The sequence below is a fragment of the Python bivittatus genome, unplaced genomic scaffold (genome assembly GCF_059951505.1).
Source record: "Python bivittatus isolate LINGU-HERP-01145 unplaced genomic scaffold, Pbiv_v1 ctg000270_np1212, whole genome shotgun sequence".
NCBI lineage: Eukaryota > Metazoa > Chordata > Lepidosauria > Squamata > Pythonidae > Python > Python bivittatus.
Genome location: NW_028277050.1, coordinates 2,352,815 through 2,365,728, shown reverse-complemented (window position 1 = coordinate 2,365,728; position 12,914 = coordinate 2,352,815). Strand labels below are relative to the sequence as shown.

General features: G+C 40.5%; 1 protein-coding gene across 1 annotated transcript in view; it reads left to right on the top strand.

Moving 5' to 3' along the window:
- Positions 1 to 5,971, top strand: part of CASR (calcium sensing receptor) — a 29,598-nt gene extending 23,627 nt beyond the window's left edge. The window contains exons 4-6 of the mRNA XM_007420436.2: positions 1,000 to 1,230; positions 3,056 to 3,179; positions 4,349 to 5,971. Of these exons, the coding sequence (XP_007420498.1) occupies positions 1,000 to 1,230; positions 3,056 to 3,179; positions 4,349 to 5,772 (1,779 nt within the window). The 3' untranslated portion in view covers positions 5,773 to 5,971. The remainder of the gene's footprint in view (positions 1 to 999; positions 1,231 to 3,055; positions 3,180 to 4,348) is intronic.
- Positions 5,972 to 12,914: the final 6,943 nt, after the last annotated feature.

Sequence of the window (12,914 nt, the reverse complement as noted above, 5' to 3'; positions counted from 1 at the left end):
AGCTTTACCCTCTGCTGTTGGCAAAGAAACCTATATCCATCCTGTCACATGCTGACAATGCAGTTATTTTATCTTTTGACTCAAGTTAGCTTAAGGCGTTGTCTGCCAAACTAGCAGTTTATTGCAGCAATAAAAAAAACTAGATATTATCCCAAATTTAAGTAGTTCTGTTTACTAAGAGGTACACTAATTGCAATCATAACCAGAAGATGAACCATACCTGTATTGAGCGGGTTAAAGATTCTAAATGTCTTCGAGTCATCTTCCAATAATCTACAGCATCAAAGAAACAATCGAAAGCTATCACTGCCGAAGCTTCTAAGACTTCGAATGCTATAATCCGATTTGTTAGCTGCAGAGGCAATAATTTTGTACCTGCCACCATTGAATTATTGAAAGCCAAGGTACTGAGTTTTCTGCTCTGTGGCACACCATGTTGTGTATATATAAGGAAAAAGAGCTTTAGAAACAATAAAAACTAAATATATTACAGCAATCCCACATATCCCCTGATGTGTACCATACACTCTTTTGCTTCTGGAATCTGGTCTTTGCTCTGTTGAGGCTCGTATGAGAAATTGCCAACTGAAACACTGACTAAAAGTAAGTTACTTGGGGGGGATCTTGGGCCACCTTAATTTTTGCTAATAGGTTTGCTTCTTCTGGAAAGAAGGCATTGTACTGTGACCTCGTAGCCCCAGTTCTTCCTTCTTCTTCCTTCTTTTCTTGCTTTTCCTTATTGTTGGCTTGGGCTAGTCATTAATAAATAAGTAGTGATGTTGTCATGTAACAGTTTCTCCCCCCCCACCAAAATAATTATTAAAATGGTAGGGACCACACAGGAGTATTTTATGAGTAAAAATCTGCCTTAATTCTATTTTTTCCTCATTTCAGGAAGTTTATGGCTTTTATTTTGGGTGCCAATGAGGCAGACCTCTTCCAGCGATGCCTCACTCACAGCAGTAATCACTTTTAGCATTTCTGGGTCTTTCTTTCTAGGTACTGAAGCATCTGCGACACTTGAACTTCACTAATAATATGGGGGAGCAAGTGGATTTTGATGAGTCGGGAGGCCTAATAGGAAATTATTCAATTATCAATTGGCACCTGTCCCCAGAAGATGGCTCCATTGTATTTGAGGAGGTTGGACACTATAATGTTTATGCCAAGAAAGGAGAAAGGTTATTTATCAATGAAAATAAAATCCTGTGGAGTGGATTTTCCAAAGAGGTAAGACACACCCAGAATCTTAACTGGTATTTCTCAGATATTCCATGGGGATCCACAATATCTTTCTTCTCCTCCGGAGCAGACAGCTTCCTTTTCTTTTCTTTCTTAGTGAAGCAAGAACACAGCGATGGGATTGAGCAAGTTGTTGATATATATTTTTTAAAATATATAACATTAAAAATGCTTTCGTTTGATACCTGTTGTCAAGGGATGCTGTTTTATGGTGGAGAAACAACAGGCAACGTGGATACATATAGCAGCTATTCTCAACAGCCTGTCTGATGCTTAATCCTGGTGCAAACACAGCCTGGCCCCACTTTGAAAGAAGTTTCAGTGCTTCTTTGCATCGTGAACGTCTCTCCTTACCTCTGCTGAATTTGTTGGGTATTTGCTTTTTAAAGTTAATCTCATGAAAACAAAAATGGCTGATTCAAATGTTTTTATAATTCAGAACCGCCTATTCTAGTTCAGGTATGCCATCCGTGGCCAGTGGGATTAGGACAACCACCTCAATCCTACTGTTCTGGACACTGCCTGATTTTTGCATTCTGAAATCCTTCCCATTGCTCTGGGCCCTCCAAGTCCAGCTCCTTTCCACTGATCTTTTCCATGGGGTGGAAGGACAGCTGTCAAGTCTTTTTGCTTTTCTATGGCCCCTTGAACAACAGCCATCCTCAATCTGCTGATATCAAACCTAGTATTTAGCTCAGAATTTAAATGGAGAAGTAATTTTGTGTCCTTTCTGGCTGTTTGTCTCCTTGATCTTTTTTCTGCCACTTGTATCTGAAGGAGAAGCTTTTTTCTAGCATTGCTCAGTCAGAATGGTTGACCTTAGAAAGCCAGTTCAAAAGTCAGCAGATCTTCCTTTTGGCTCCATCTTGTGGCTGTTTAGACAGTCCCAAATCTGATCTTGCTCGCATACATCAATTGCAAGCCTGGGATTACCGGATAGCACACCATAGAGTTCATAGCTTCCCCAACCAGATGCCCTTCCTGTGCTGGACTTTGTCATTCCCAGCCAGCAGTAATTAGTTGCCAGTGTTAAACATTGACAGTGGGCCCAGGCACCATTATGCTAAGTTCACATTTGTAGAAAAAATGTCTCGTATCAAAAGCATGGTTCACACATTTACCAGATGGTGGTCCTTGTCACCTGGTGGAGAACTAGACACACGCATCCCTCCCTTTTTTAGGCAGTGACCAGGAGACCCCTAGCTCTGATTTCCACTTCTGAGAAGGATGTGCATCCCCTCCCATTTAGTGAGGAGGAAAACTGGGCCCACTCTGGTGCGCTATCCGGGTTACCACCAGTGCCAGCATAATTCCTCCTCACATCCATGCTCCAGAAGAAGCGGGCAAGTGACAGCAGCAACTACACCTCCTTGGTGCCACTGCAGCTATTCACTAACTTGCCCAAGCAAGCAAGGGATAAGGTAGGCAGAGGTGCTGCCCACCTGCCTTCTGTCTCAATGCTGTGATGGAGACTACTTCTCCTAGTCTCCATCACAGCATCCTTGCTTCTTTGGATCACTGAGAGATCAAGCAAAGGGCAGCATCTTTGGTTCTCATCTATCCCTTTTTTTGTGTAGAAGAGAAGAAAAGACCACCATTATCCAGGCTTTGGCAACTAGCTCTAGGGAGATCTGGAATCAGCTTTCTTCTTCCCTGTGAGCATGGCTTGCCAGTGGATCTCCACCCAACTAGTCTCCGTTCACACATGCTTCATGGGGATGGGGCCGGGGGCACGTGGGGGGGAAGAGTTGCTCCACCACCATTGCAGGAGCATCACCCTAGATATTAATGGAGCCTGTGTTTATTTCTCAAGGTACCATTCTCAAATTGCAGCAGAGACTGCCTTCCGGGTACAAGGAAAGGTATCATCGAGGGAGAGCCAACATGCTGCTTTGAATGTGTAGAATGCACAGATGGAGAGATCAGTGACGAGACAGGTATGATCTGACACTGAGAAAACAAGTGGCCCCTTTTTCTGTGAGAAACATTTTTCCAGATGGACTCAGAAATCATACGTGGAAGTCACTACTGATAAGGAGACACAGTTACTACGTGTTAATAAATTGCTGATCACTTCCACTGCTCCATCCCATTAGTGTTTTAGAGATTAGCAGTGTAGTATGTCACAGAAGAGAATGCAATTGGAAGAACTGGGGCCTCCTCAAGGTAAGTTTATGAATTAATGCATTATACAGAAAGAAAAGAGGAGAAAAAAGCTCTTTTTCTTTAAAAAAAAAAGTGTGGTGAATCTTTAATACACCACAGCTCTTGGTTTATTTTCTTTTTTATAAGCTGTGCCTATACTTTTTTATACTGCTCTATGTTGTCTATGTAAGCAAAGTCCTATCTAGAACAGTTCTCTGTTTTTAAGGATCTGTGCCTCCAGAGTCCAGGTAGAAACTTACATGATGGAATGTTTCTTAATGGAAAGTTGATTCACACAGATGGAAAACTAGCATGTCAGGAAGAATTCTTTTTAAGACCCTAGTTTGTAATGTGGAGCAGGGATTTTTTTCAGTAGACACAGATTACTCCTTCAGATAGTAACAGTGCAGGTTTAGGAGAACAGCGACAGCACAGAAATGTGCTCAAAATGATTAATTGATCTTTGGGTTTTAAAGTTAGCTCTGTAATCTGTACATGATTTAGTATATAATTCCTGTGGGCTGCACTGTACATTAAAGAATCATGAGGTAAGCTCTGAGGAAAGCTAATGAACTCCATTAAGTTGGAGGAGACATTAGCCACAACTGACTCTTTTCCTCCCACTTCTTCTGCTACAACACAATCCCTAAGAAAACCTCCATTGGTGCCCGATTCTTTCTTTTCTGAAGGAGGTTGGAACATCATCTGCTTTTTTTTTTTTTTTGGTAAATGAACCAAATAAAAGATTAAAGGATGTACAGTCCATAGTTTTGTATACAACCTCCTAAGAGTTCCTCCTCTGCAAAAGACATGGGAAATAACAAGTCTGTGCGATAATAGGGCCATGGTCTTTTGGCACTATTGTACGTGGATGACCTTTGTGCCTCTTGAAGGAGATGCCACTAAGTGCAGTTCCTGTTCAGATATCTTCTTTGAACCAAGAATGTTTTGTCTTTTCCAGATGCCAGTGCTTGTGAGAAGTGCGCTGAAAACTTCTGGTCCAATGAAAACCATACATTCTGCATTCCCAAGCAAATAGAATTTTTGTCCTGGACAGAACCATTCGGAATTGCTCTCACTCTTTTTGCTGTACTAGGCATCTTCCTAACCTCATTTGTCCTGGGTGTATTTACCAGATTTCGCAACACCCCCATCGTCAAGGCCACAAACCGTGAGCTCTCTTATCTCCTCCTGTTCTCCTTGCTCTGTTGCTTCTCTAGTTCCCTTTTCTTCATTGGTGAGCCCCAAGATTGGAATTGCCGCTTACGACAACCAGCCTTCGGTATCAGCTTTGTACTGTGCATCTCCTGCATTCTGGTGAAGACCAACCGTGTTCTTCTGGTTTTTGAGGCTAAGATACCAACAAGCCTCCATCGCAAGTGGTGGGGACTTAACCTCCAGTTCCTCCTGGTCTTCTTATGCACTTTTGTGCAAATTGTCATCTGTGTCATCTGGCTTTATACAGCTCCCCCTTCTAGCTTTCGTAATCATGAAATGGAGGATGAAATAATCTTTATCACTTGTAATGAGGGCTCCTTGATGGCACTGGGCTTCCTAATTGGTTACACTTGCCTGCTGGCTGCTATCTGCTTCTTCTTTGCTTTCAAATCCCGCAAGCTACCAGAGAACTTCAATGAAGCCAAATTTATCACCTTCAGTATGTTGATTTTCTTCATTGTTTGGATCTCTTTTATACCAGCCTATGCCAGCACCTATGGCAAATTTGTCTCAGCAGTGGAGGTGATTGCCATTCTGGCAGCCAGCTTTGGGCTTTTAACATGCATCTTCTTCAACAAGGTCTACATCATCCTCTTCAAGCCGTCACGCAACACCATTGAAGAAGTACGCTGCAGCACGGCTGCTCACGCTTTCAAAGTGGCAGCCAGAGCTACTCTGCGACGAAGCAACGTGTCTCGCAAGAGGTCCAATAGTCTGGGAGGCTCTACAGGCTCTACCCCATCCTCATCCATTAGCAGCAAAAGCAACCATGAGGAACCCTTTTCAATACCAGCAGAACAACAGCAAAAACATGGGTGCAAGCAGAAGGTGAGTTTCGGTGGTGGAACTGTTACCTTGTCACTAAGCTTTGAGGAGCACCAGAAAAATGCTGTAGCCAATAAAAATGCAAAGCACAGAAACTCCTTGGAAGCCCGAAATAGTGATGATAGTCTCATGCGGCACAAAGCGCTGCTTCCTCTTCATGGCAATGAATCACTAGAGCCCAATTTCCAGACACCCTCAAATCAAGAGTCCCGCATGCCAGAATCAGTAGTGGGAGAAACCAAGCAAGGAGAATATGTAGAAGGACAACCTTCTTTGTCAGCTGCATACCTGCGGGATTTAGTAGGCAGTGACTCCATCAAAGAAAATGCCATTCATTCATAATCAAAGAAAAAGGAACCAATTCTTGACCAATTTTCTCCTGGATGGAGAAAAACATTGAATACGTCTATAATTCTTGCTGTTAGAATCAGCAGGGTATATCCACTTTCAAAGGAAAGCTGAGAGAAACAATTCCTTAGCATGTCTTTAGCTATCCTTTTAGTGCAACCACCCATGGTTGTGGAAGATACAAGGAAGAAAACTTTGGAGGGACTAGAAGGTATCTTTCTCAGCTGTGTTATAGAAGAAAGGATTTTCTTATTCCCCTTTCCACCACTGTAGTGGTCCAAGCCACCAACCTGCTGGTTATGAGCGTGTCTGAGGCTCCAATAACATGCTCTGCTTTTACATCAATGTATATTATCCCTTTTCTTCCTGGTGTATAATAATTCCCCTTTATATGTAAAACTGCTTAGCAACTTTACAAGGTGAAACTTGCTGCTTTACATAAAATAAGACATGCAGTTTGCCTTAGAAAATATTCTCCAGTATCCATGGAAGCATGCTAAATAATGTTCAGGCAGTGGCCTGAACTTGTAAAGTATTTAAAATGATAGTGATATATTTACGCATGGAGGCAGGGCAGAGGTTTCATATCTAAGGAACAGAATACTGTGGTCTTCAAAAACATCACCATGTTACCCAGTGCTGTTGTCCTGGAGACTGACATAGAGGGTCCAGGTTTAACTCACTTTGAAGGCAGAGAAAGGGAAGAGGAGCCATATTTCTAGAGTAACATTTCTCAACCTTGGCAACTTTAAGATGTGCGGACTTCAACTCCCAGAATTCCCCAGCCAATTGAAGTCCTCACATCTTAAAGTTGCCAAGGTTGAGAAACACCATCATAAAGGAAATACAAAAGCTCAGTGAAAATGTGCCCTTTATTTCCTGTAGGCCTCGGGTACTACCTTTACCGTAGCAGGCCTTTTGTGCATCAAAGAGCTTCAAATGGACGAGAGCAGATCTAAGAAATTGTGTGTCCCATAAAATAGAAAAAAAATCAGTAACAAGCCTAAACAAAAGTTTAGGAAATAAGAACACAGCACACGTCAGAGCAGCAAGGGTAACTGTTGAGATAACCAGGTTCTATTATGAACCTGATTATAGAACCAGATTCAATTATGAAACGCTATTAATAAAGTAAGTTAGTTAAATATAATGTAGCCGCATTTTCAAAGCATGTATCATTGGAATCATACTTCGATAGAAGAAAATGTGCAGATATTTTAATCTTGTTCTGTGACTTTAGAATTTTTTTAATGGGCAAGTAAATGGCAGGTATAGTTAAATGTTATGTTTTGCCACATGTGGAATGAATGTCAGAGCTTGGTCACTCTAATGTTAGCAACTGCTACCTTTTGCAATGTGTCTTACAGACAGAAGTTGCCACAGCTGAGCTCCTTGAGCACACAAAAAGGACTGAGAAAGAAGCCAGAAGTAATATTAAGTCTGACTGTAATGAATTCTGATTGAATCTTCTGCTGTACCTGTATTTACAGAGCATGAGAGAGGCCCCTGTTTTTCCAAAAGATCTACAGATTAACCACTTTGCAATTCCCCCCCGCCCCCAGAGTGAGATCCATATAAATAAAGCAATGTTGTGTGTCCATTGACAAATGCAATGGAAAACTCAGTTTGAGTTGTGAGATCGTATTGAACAGATGACAGTGGCTGGGTTAGTACAATATGCTAAAGTAGGCATATACCAAGATCTGGGCTGCAGATATGCGGACCGCTGCTAGGTGGCAGCAAAGTGATTCAGAGAACTAACTTCTTTGCTGTTGTCTAGGGGCATCTGGATGTTTGAAGCCCAGGTGTGGTATGTCTATGCCAAGGCCAGACCAATCATATTATAGCTTAGCATGATGTGCAAATTCAGCCAATTGTACTATATTCAATTAACCATGGTGAATCAAATCATGGGTCAATGTAATATGCAGCCTTATTAGCCTCCTTATCATAGATTGCAGGCAGTTGCTAAAGAGAATCAATTGTTTGAGTGGAAATGTAGATACTTCTCTGTTTTTAGTGCCTTTTTATGGAGTATGCTCCAGTGCTTTGGAATTAACTATCCATTTATTCAGGGATGAATGGAAGGTAGTTTAGGATCTACTGAACTGTGGGTGATTTGTAGTAGATTGGCAGGATTTCTGGCTTTCATTCATTGAACAAGATTTCATTCATTGACAAGAATGACTGCTCCTTTCCAAAAATGAGGGAGCTAAAGTGAAACAACTTGGACTAACCATGAAAGGATTTTTTTTGCATAGAATATAGATGAGCTCTCAGCTCAGTTCTGGTACTCAAAAAAAATCTCTGTGCTTGCTCAGCAGCTGCTCAGATGTCCCATCTTTGTGTGTATATACATATGCACAAAAAGCAAAGAAGAAGAAAAATGTATTAACCAGTCGCAAAAATTAAAAGGAAATAGAAAAAACACAATGTCATTAATACCATGGCTTTGGTTGGGGAAGAGTGAGTTTCTCATAAAATAGAAAGAAACTACTAAACATGCAGTTGAATTTAAGTCACTAGTTAACTTACATCTGAGATAGTTGTGAGACAGAAAAGATCCATCATGAACTAATCTTTTAATATCTTTGTCCAAAGGTATTACCTGGGATGGGGATAAAAGACAGATATAATACATTTCTCTGTAATTATCACTTCAGTGACAAGAATTTTGTAGTGGAGTTTCACTAAGAATGCCAGTGAATAGAAGAAACTTATCATGGGCCTGATTAACTCCCCAACCTTATCATCCCACGTACCAAAAGCTGTTCTTAAGAGTCTTGAAATCCAGTCAGGTGGACTCCACAAATCTCATTTAATCCTGAATTGGCAGATTGTGAGGAAACAGAGAATACTAGATGATGGTTTTGGAATCTAGTAGCATTAACAAAAACCCCAAATACAACATGGCCTTCAGTATACTCCAGTACAGCTCTTCATTTTGATATTTGGTAGTTAAAACATACCTTGATTATTTCAAGTTTCAGTGCATTGTGAAAACATTAGCACTAAATAATTGATGTGAAATATAAGTAACACGCTCTTTTCCCTTGAAATTTTCAGAATGCTTGTAAATAAAAGCCTAGATGATGCAGAACTTACACCTCATATTGAGGCTAAAGAAAGTCATAAGATTAAGCCTGTCTGTCCCAAATAGCCTAATACTTAACAAGAATTTAATATTTACCAGAGCACTAAGGATTTCATTATCAAGATTATTTTGTGCTGGAAGGGTCTTCAAAAGCCATATCCTTTCATCTGCTAGAAATCTCAGTGGATTTTCATTTCTAAGCTTGCTTAACTTATTTGCATTTCTGAACATCACTGATGCTCGTTTTTTTTCCAGACCCCCCCACCAAAAAAGTCTACATTTTCCAGACAAAAAATCTACATTCAGATTGAATGGCTTATCCAGGCCGAATGGCTCCTATATGCTAGTCCTGAACACTAGGAAGCCTTTCATGTTAGTCAACAGTCATCTCTCCAGCATGCATTGTGAAGCTTCCTTTCCTGTAATTCCAAACAGCAAGTGTAGGGTTGCCCTGATTTGGTTCAAGATGAACAAAGGGGACAATAAGGCTGAAGACAGAAAAGCCAGTTCATGTGACTTTAAAATAGTAAAATATTCTTGTGGCTTTAAAGTTGATTGAATGAAAGCAGACTGGTACCATTTGGGCTTTCAACTAACTGCTCCATGCTTATTCATATTACTGTAGGTGAGTTGAGTTCCCTATTTACTTCATCAGATGCTAGACTCATACATATACATATATACACACACATAAGTACACATACCTGTTTGCTTTATGTATTATGTTTCAGGTTTTCTCCAGGAACTCAAGATTGTATACATAGTATTCCCCTCTTCAATTCTACTGTCACAATCCTCCTGTGAGAAAAGCTAAGCTGAGAGAGAGAGATGGGGCCAAAGGTACTCCGTGAGGTTGATGACAGGACACTTGATCTTAGGGTCTCCCCGGTCCTGCTCCAATGCTCTAAGTGCAGCATGACAATGGCCCTCGTTTTGGATAGTTTGAACTGCCCCTTGATAGTTTGGGGCTTTCCATTAGGAAGATCACTGAGAAAACTACAGACTATAGCCCAAATGACACTTGTGACCTTTGTATGTTAGCAGGGCTCCATGTACCTCCTGTATTTCTTAATTACTTTCAGTATTTTTTAAAACTTTTTTAAAGTGCTTACATATAAACAAGACGACTTGTTGAAATAGTGCTGGCCTCTAATGCTATCTTGGTTGCCAGACTCGAGGGCTGTAGAAGCAATTTACAACAAGCCATAGCTTCTATGTCTCATGAGTGGAGGCCATACATTTGCCACTGGGGAGAAAATGGGCTGAAAGCAGGTTTTCTTCCTCATCGTCTTCATGTTATATTTCTTTGTATATATGAAGTGGCTGGGGGAGGTCACCTACAGGAGGGTAGTTCTGAACCCTCCAAACGTGACTAGCTATTTAACATTCATCAATGTCTTTGTCTGTTTCTACTGATTCACACTGCTGATAGCATGATGTTTGTTAAACAGGAACTGAGTTCCATGTTCAACAACATCTGTCAACTAGTGTACTAAATGTTTTGTTTGCTTCCCTCACTTGCAGTTGGTACAAATATCTTGAGCAATAATTTCTGCCCACATGTTACTTTGCTGAACCTTCATAACAACACTAGTGGAATTAGTTACTAAGGACTAGCTAGACAAGACATTTTAAAAGGGATAAAAGTATGTTTAGTCAATTAAACTGCTTCTAACAACATTTATAAAAATGAAAAATAGTTTTCTTAGTTATTAAGAAATTTAAGAGTTTCTCTTTGATCATATCAAAGGTTTATCTAGGCCAACCATCCTGTTCCTCAGAGCTACCACACAAATGCTTCTAAGAAGCCCAAAAACTAAGCATGAAAACAAATTCTACTGGATGTTGTTTGTCTCCTGGATATGCTGTCTGGTTCACATGTTCTAGAACAGTGTTTCTCAACCTTGGCAACTTTAAGATGTATGGACTTCAACTCCCAGAATTCCCCAGCCAGCCTGGTTGGCTAGGGAATTTTGGGAGTTGAAGTCCACACATCTTAAAGTTGCCAAGGTTGAGAAACACTGCTCTAGAAGGACAATCACATGTAATGGCTGTTAGAAATGTCTTGATGCATTTGTCTGCTCCCCTTTTAAAGCCATCAGTGCAGATGGCCATCATGTATGTCCATACATTTTAACATGTATTCAAATTTCAAGTTAAAACTTGTATGGATTTGCCATGAATGCATCGCCACCCATTTCTTTGAGTCATCCTGACCTCTAATGTCATACGAAAAGGAATGATTCCCTTCTCTCCCAGTGTTCATTACTGTATGTTACTTCATCTGTTCTCTAAAATAAAACTAAAAAGGCCTGCTTTGAAAGCATTGCGCATAGACAATAGAAGTTAAATTGGATCTTTCAAAGTACTCTGATGTTGGAAAGAAATTTAAGAAATAATCAAGATTTCATGCAGCCAAAAGTCCAATATTTATTCTAATTTTCAAAGACAATACCAGATTTTGGGGAAGAGGGGATTGAACAAAAAGCCTCCAAGCATCACTGTGGGTTTGGACAACCACCACCACCCTGCACATGCACAAACACACACACACCCCACACCCACACACACACACTTAAGAGAGGGAAAGCAGTAACTGATGTGCAGTGCCCAGAGCTCCAAAGATGTCAGAATAGCAGCATTAGCTGCCACCATCTTGATTTTGACACAATGGCTCTGGGGCCTTTACAAGTCATTCCCTTGGCCCTTCTCTCTCTCTGGCCATTTGAAATGAGCTTTGTTTAAAGTAAAAAAGGGGTCAGTAGCATAAGCAGCTGCAAGCTTCTGGAACCAGCATTTGACCTGAACCACTAGGTCTGCTATGTAATACACCACAAAAAGTGTCACTCCTGGTTGTTTTGAGGGATGTCAAGTCTATTCTTGTATGTTACAGTTAATATTTGAATTGCTTGTAATATTTATATCATATGGCTGAGCACGTCCTCAAGCCAACAAGAGCACAGTTGCCTCCTGAATTTTGCAGATGTAAGTAAGGTAAGCTGATGATGTGTGTCTTTTGGGGAGCTGAAATAAAAGAGGACCCGTCCCAGCATTTTAAGACTCTTTTTTGTAGCTGTCCTTGTCTAAAAAAATCTTTCAAAACTAAGTCATTCAGAGTTATCCATTAGAAATGTGGCTAAAACCTATCGCAGAAACCGGAAACTGCAGCCATTGTTAAGTACAAATCATTTAATGGAAGGGGAAACCCCTTAAAATTGAGGGTGTTTAGGAAAAGCAAATCCACTGATAATGGTCAAAGTTTGAAATAAGACCTCCCTATATATATTTGGTAATTGTTAATGTTTGGAGCAGTCTACGTGCATCACCTGAACTAATAACAAAATAAGCATTGTGCAGCTCTGTATCTCTACTAGTATTAAAATCATGGTGGGAAGGTCACAAAGGGAAGGATAAGATTCCACTTCCCCCTCATGCTGGTCCCTACCCAGAGTCAATAAAAACACACAGGAAGCTGAATGATGTATTTTAGATACTGGCTCAGTTTACCCATCACACAAAGCCATAAATCACAGCTGAAGGAAAGGAATTAACAGGCCAAGATGAAAGATAAGCTGAACAGCTTGAGGCCCACATTTTTTGCCTGGAAACATCCACTAGAATTATTTCTTTAAACGCTGTTTCTTGAGCTTTGTTCCCTTTTTCAAGAAGACCTTAATACAATAAAATGCATGATAAAAGTTCTGTAAGAACTGAACAGGTTTTATAAGGCAATAAAATATAGAAAGAGTTCTGAATGAATACACTTCCATCTCTCCTAGATGGCCTTGGGCCTGTAATTTTAGCAACTCGCTGCTTTCACCATCTGCAAATGAGTTTTAATAAAACTCGCCTAAACCTAAGAATGACTGAGAAGGCCAATTATATCAGAAATGAGTAAAAGGCCTCAGAAACCTAGCTATAAGTTGTGCAAAAAACATGAATCGGAACATAAAGGAAAGGAAGATTTTCAAATATATGCAAGGTGGCCGTGGTGGTGCTCATGCTTCTTGGCAAGCAATGCCCAAAACAAAAACCAGACAAC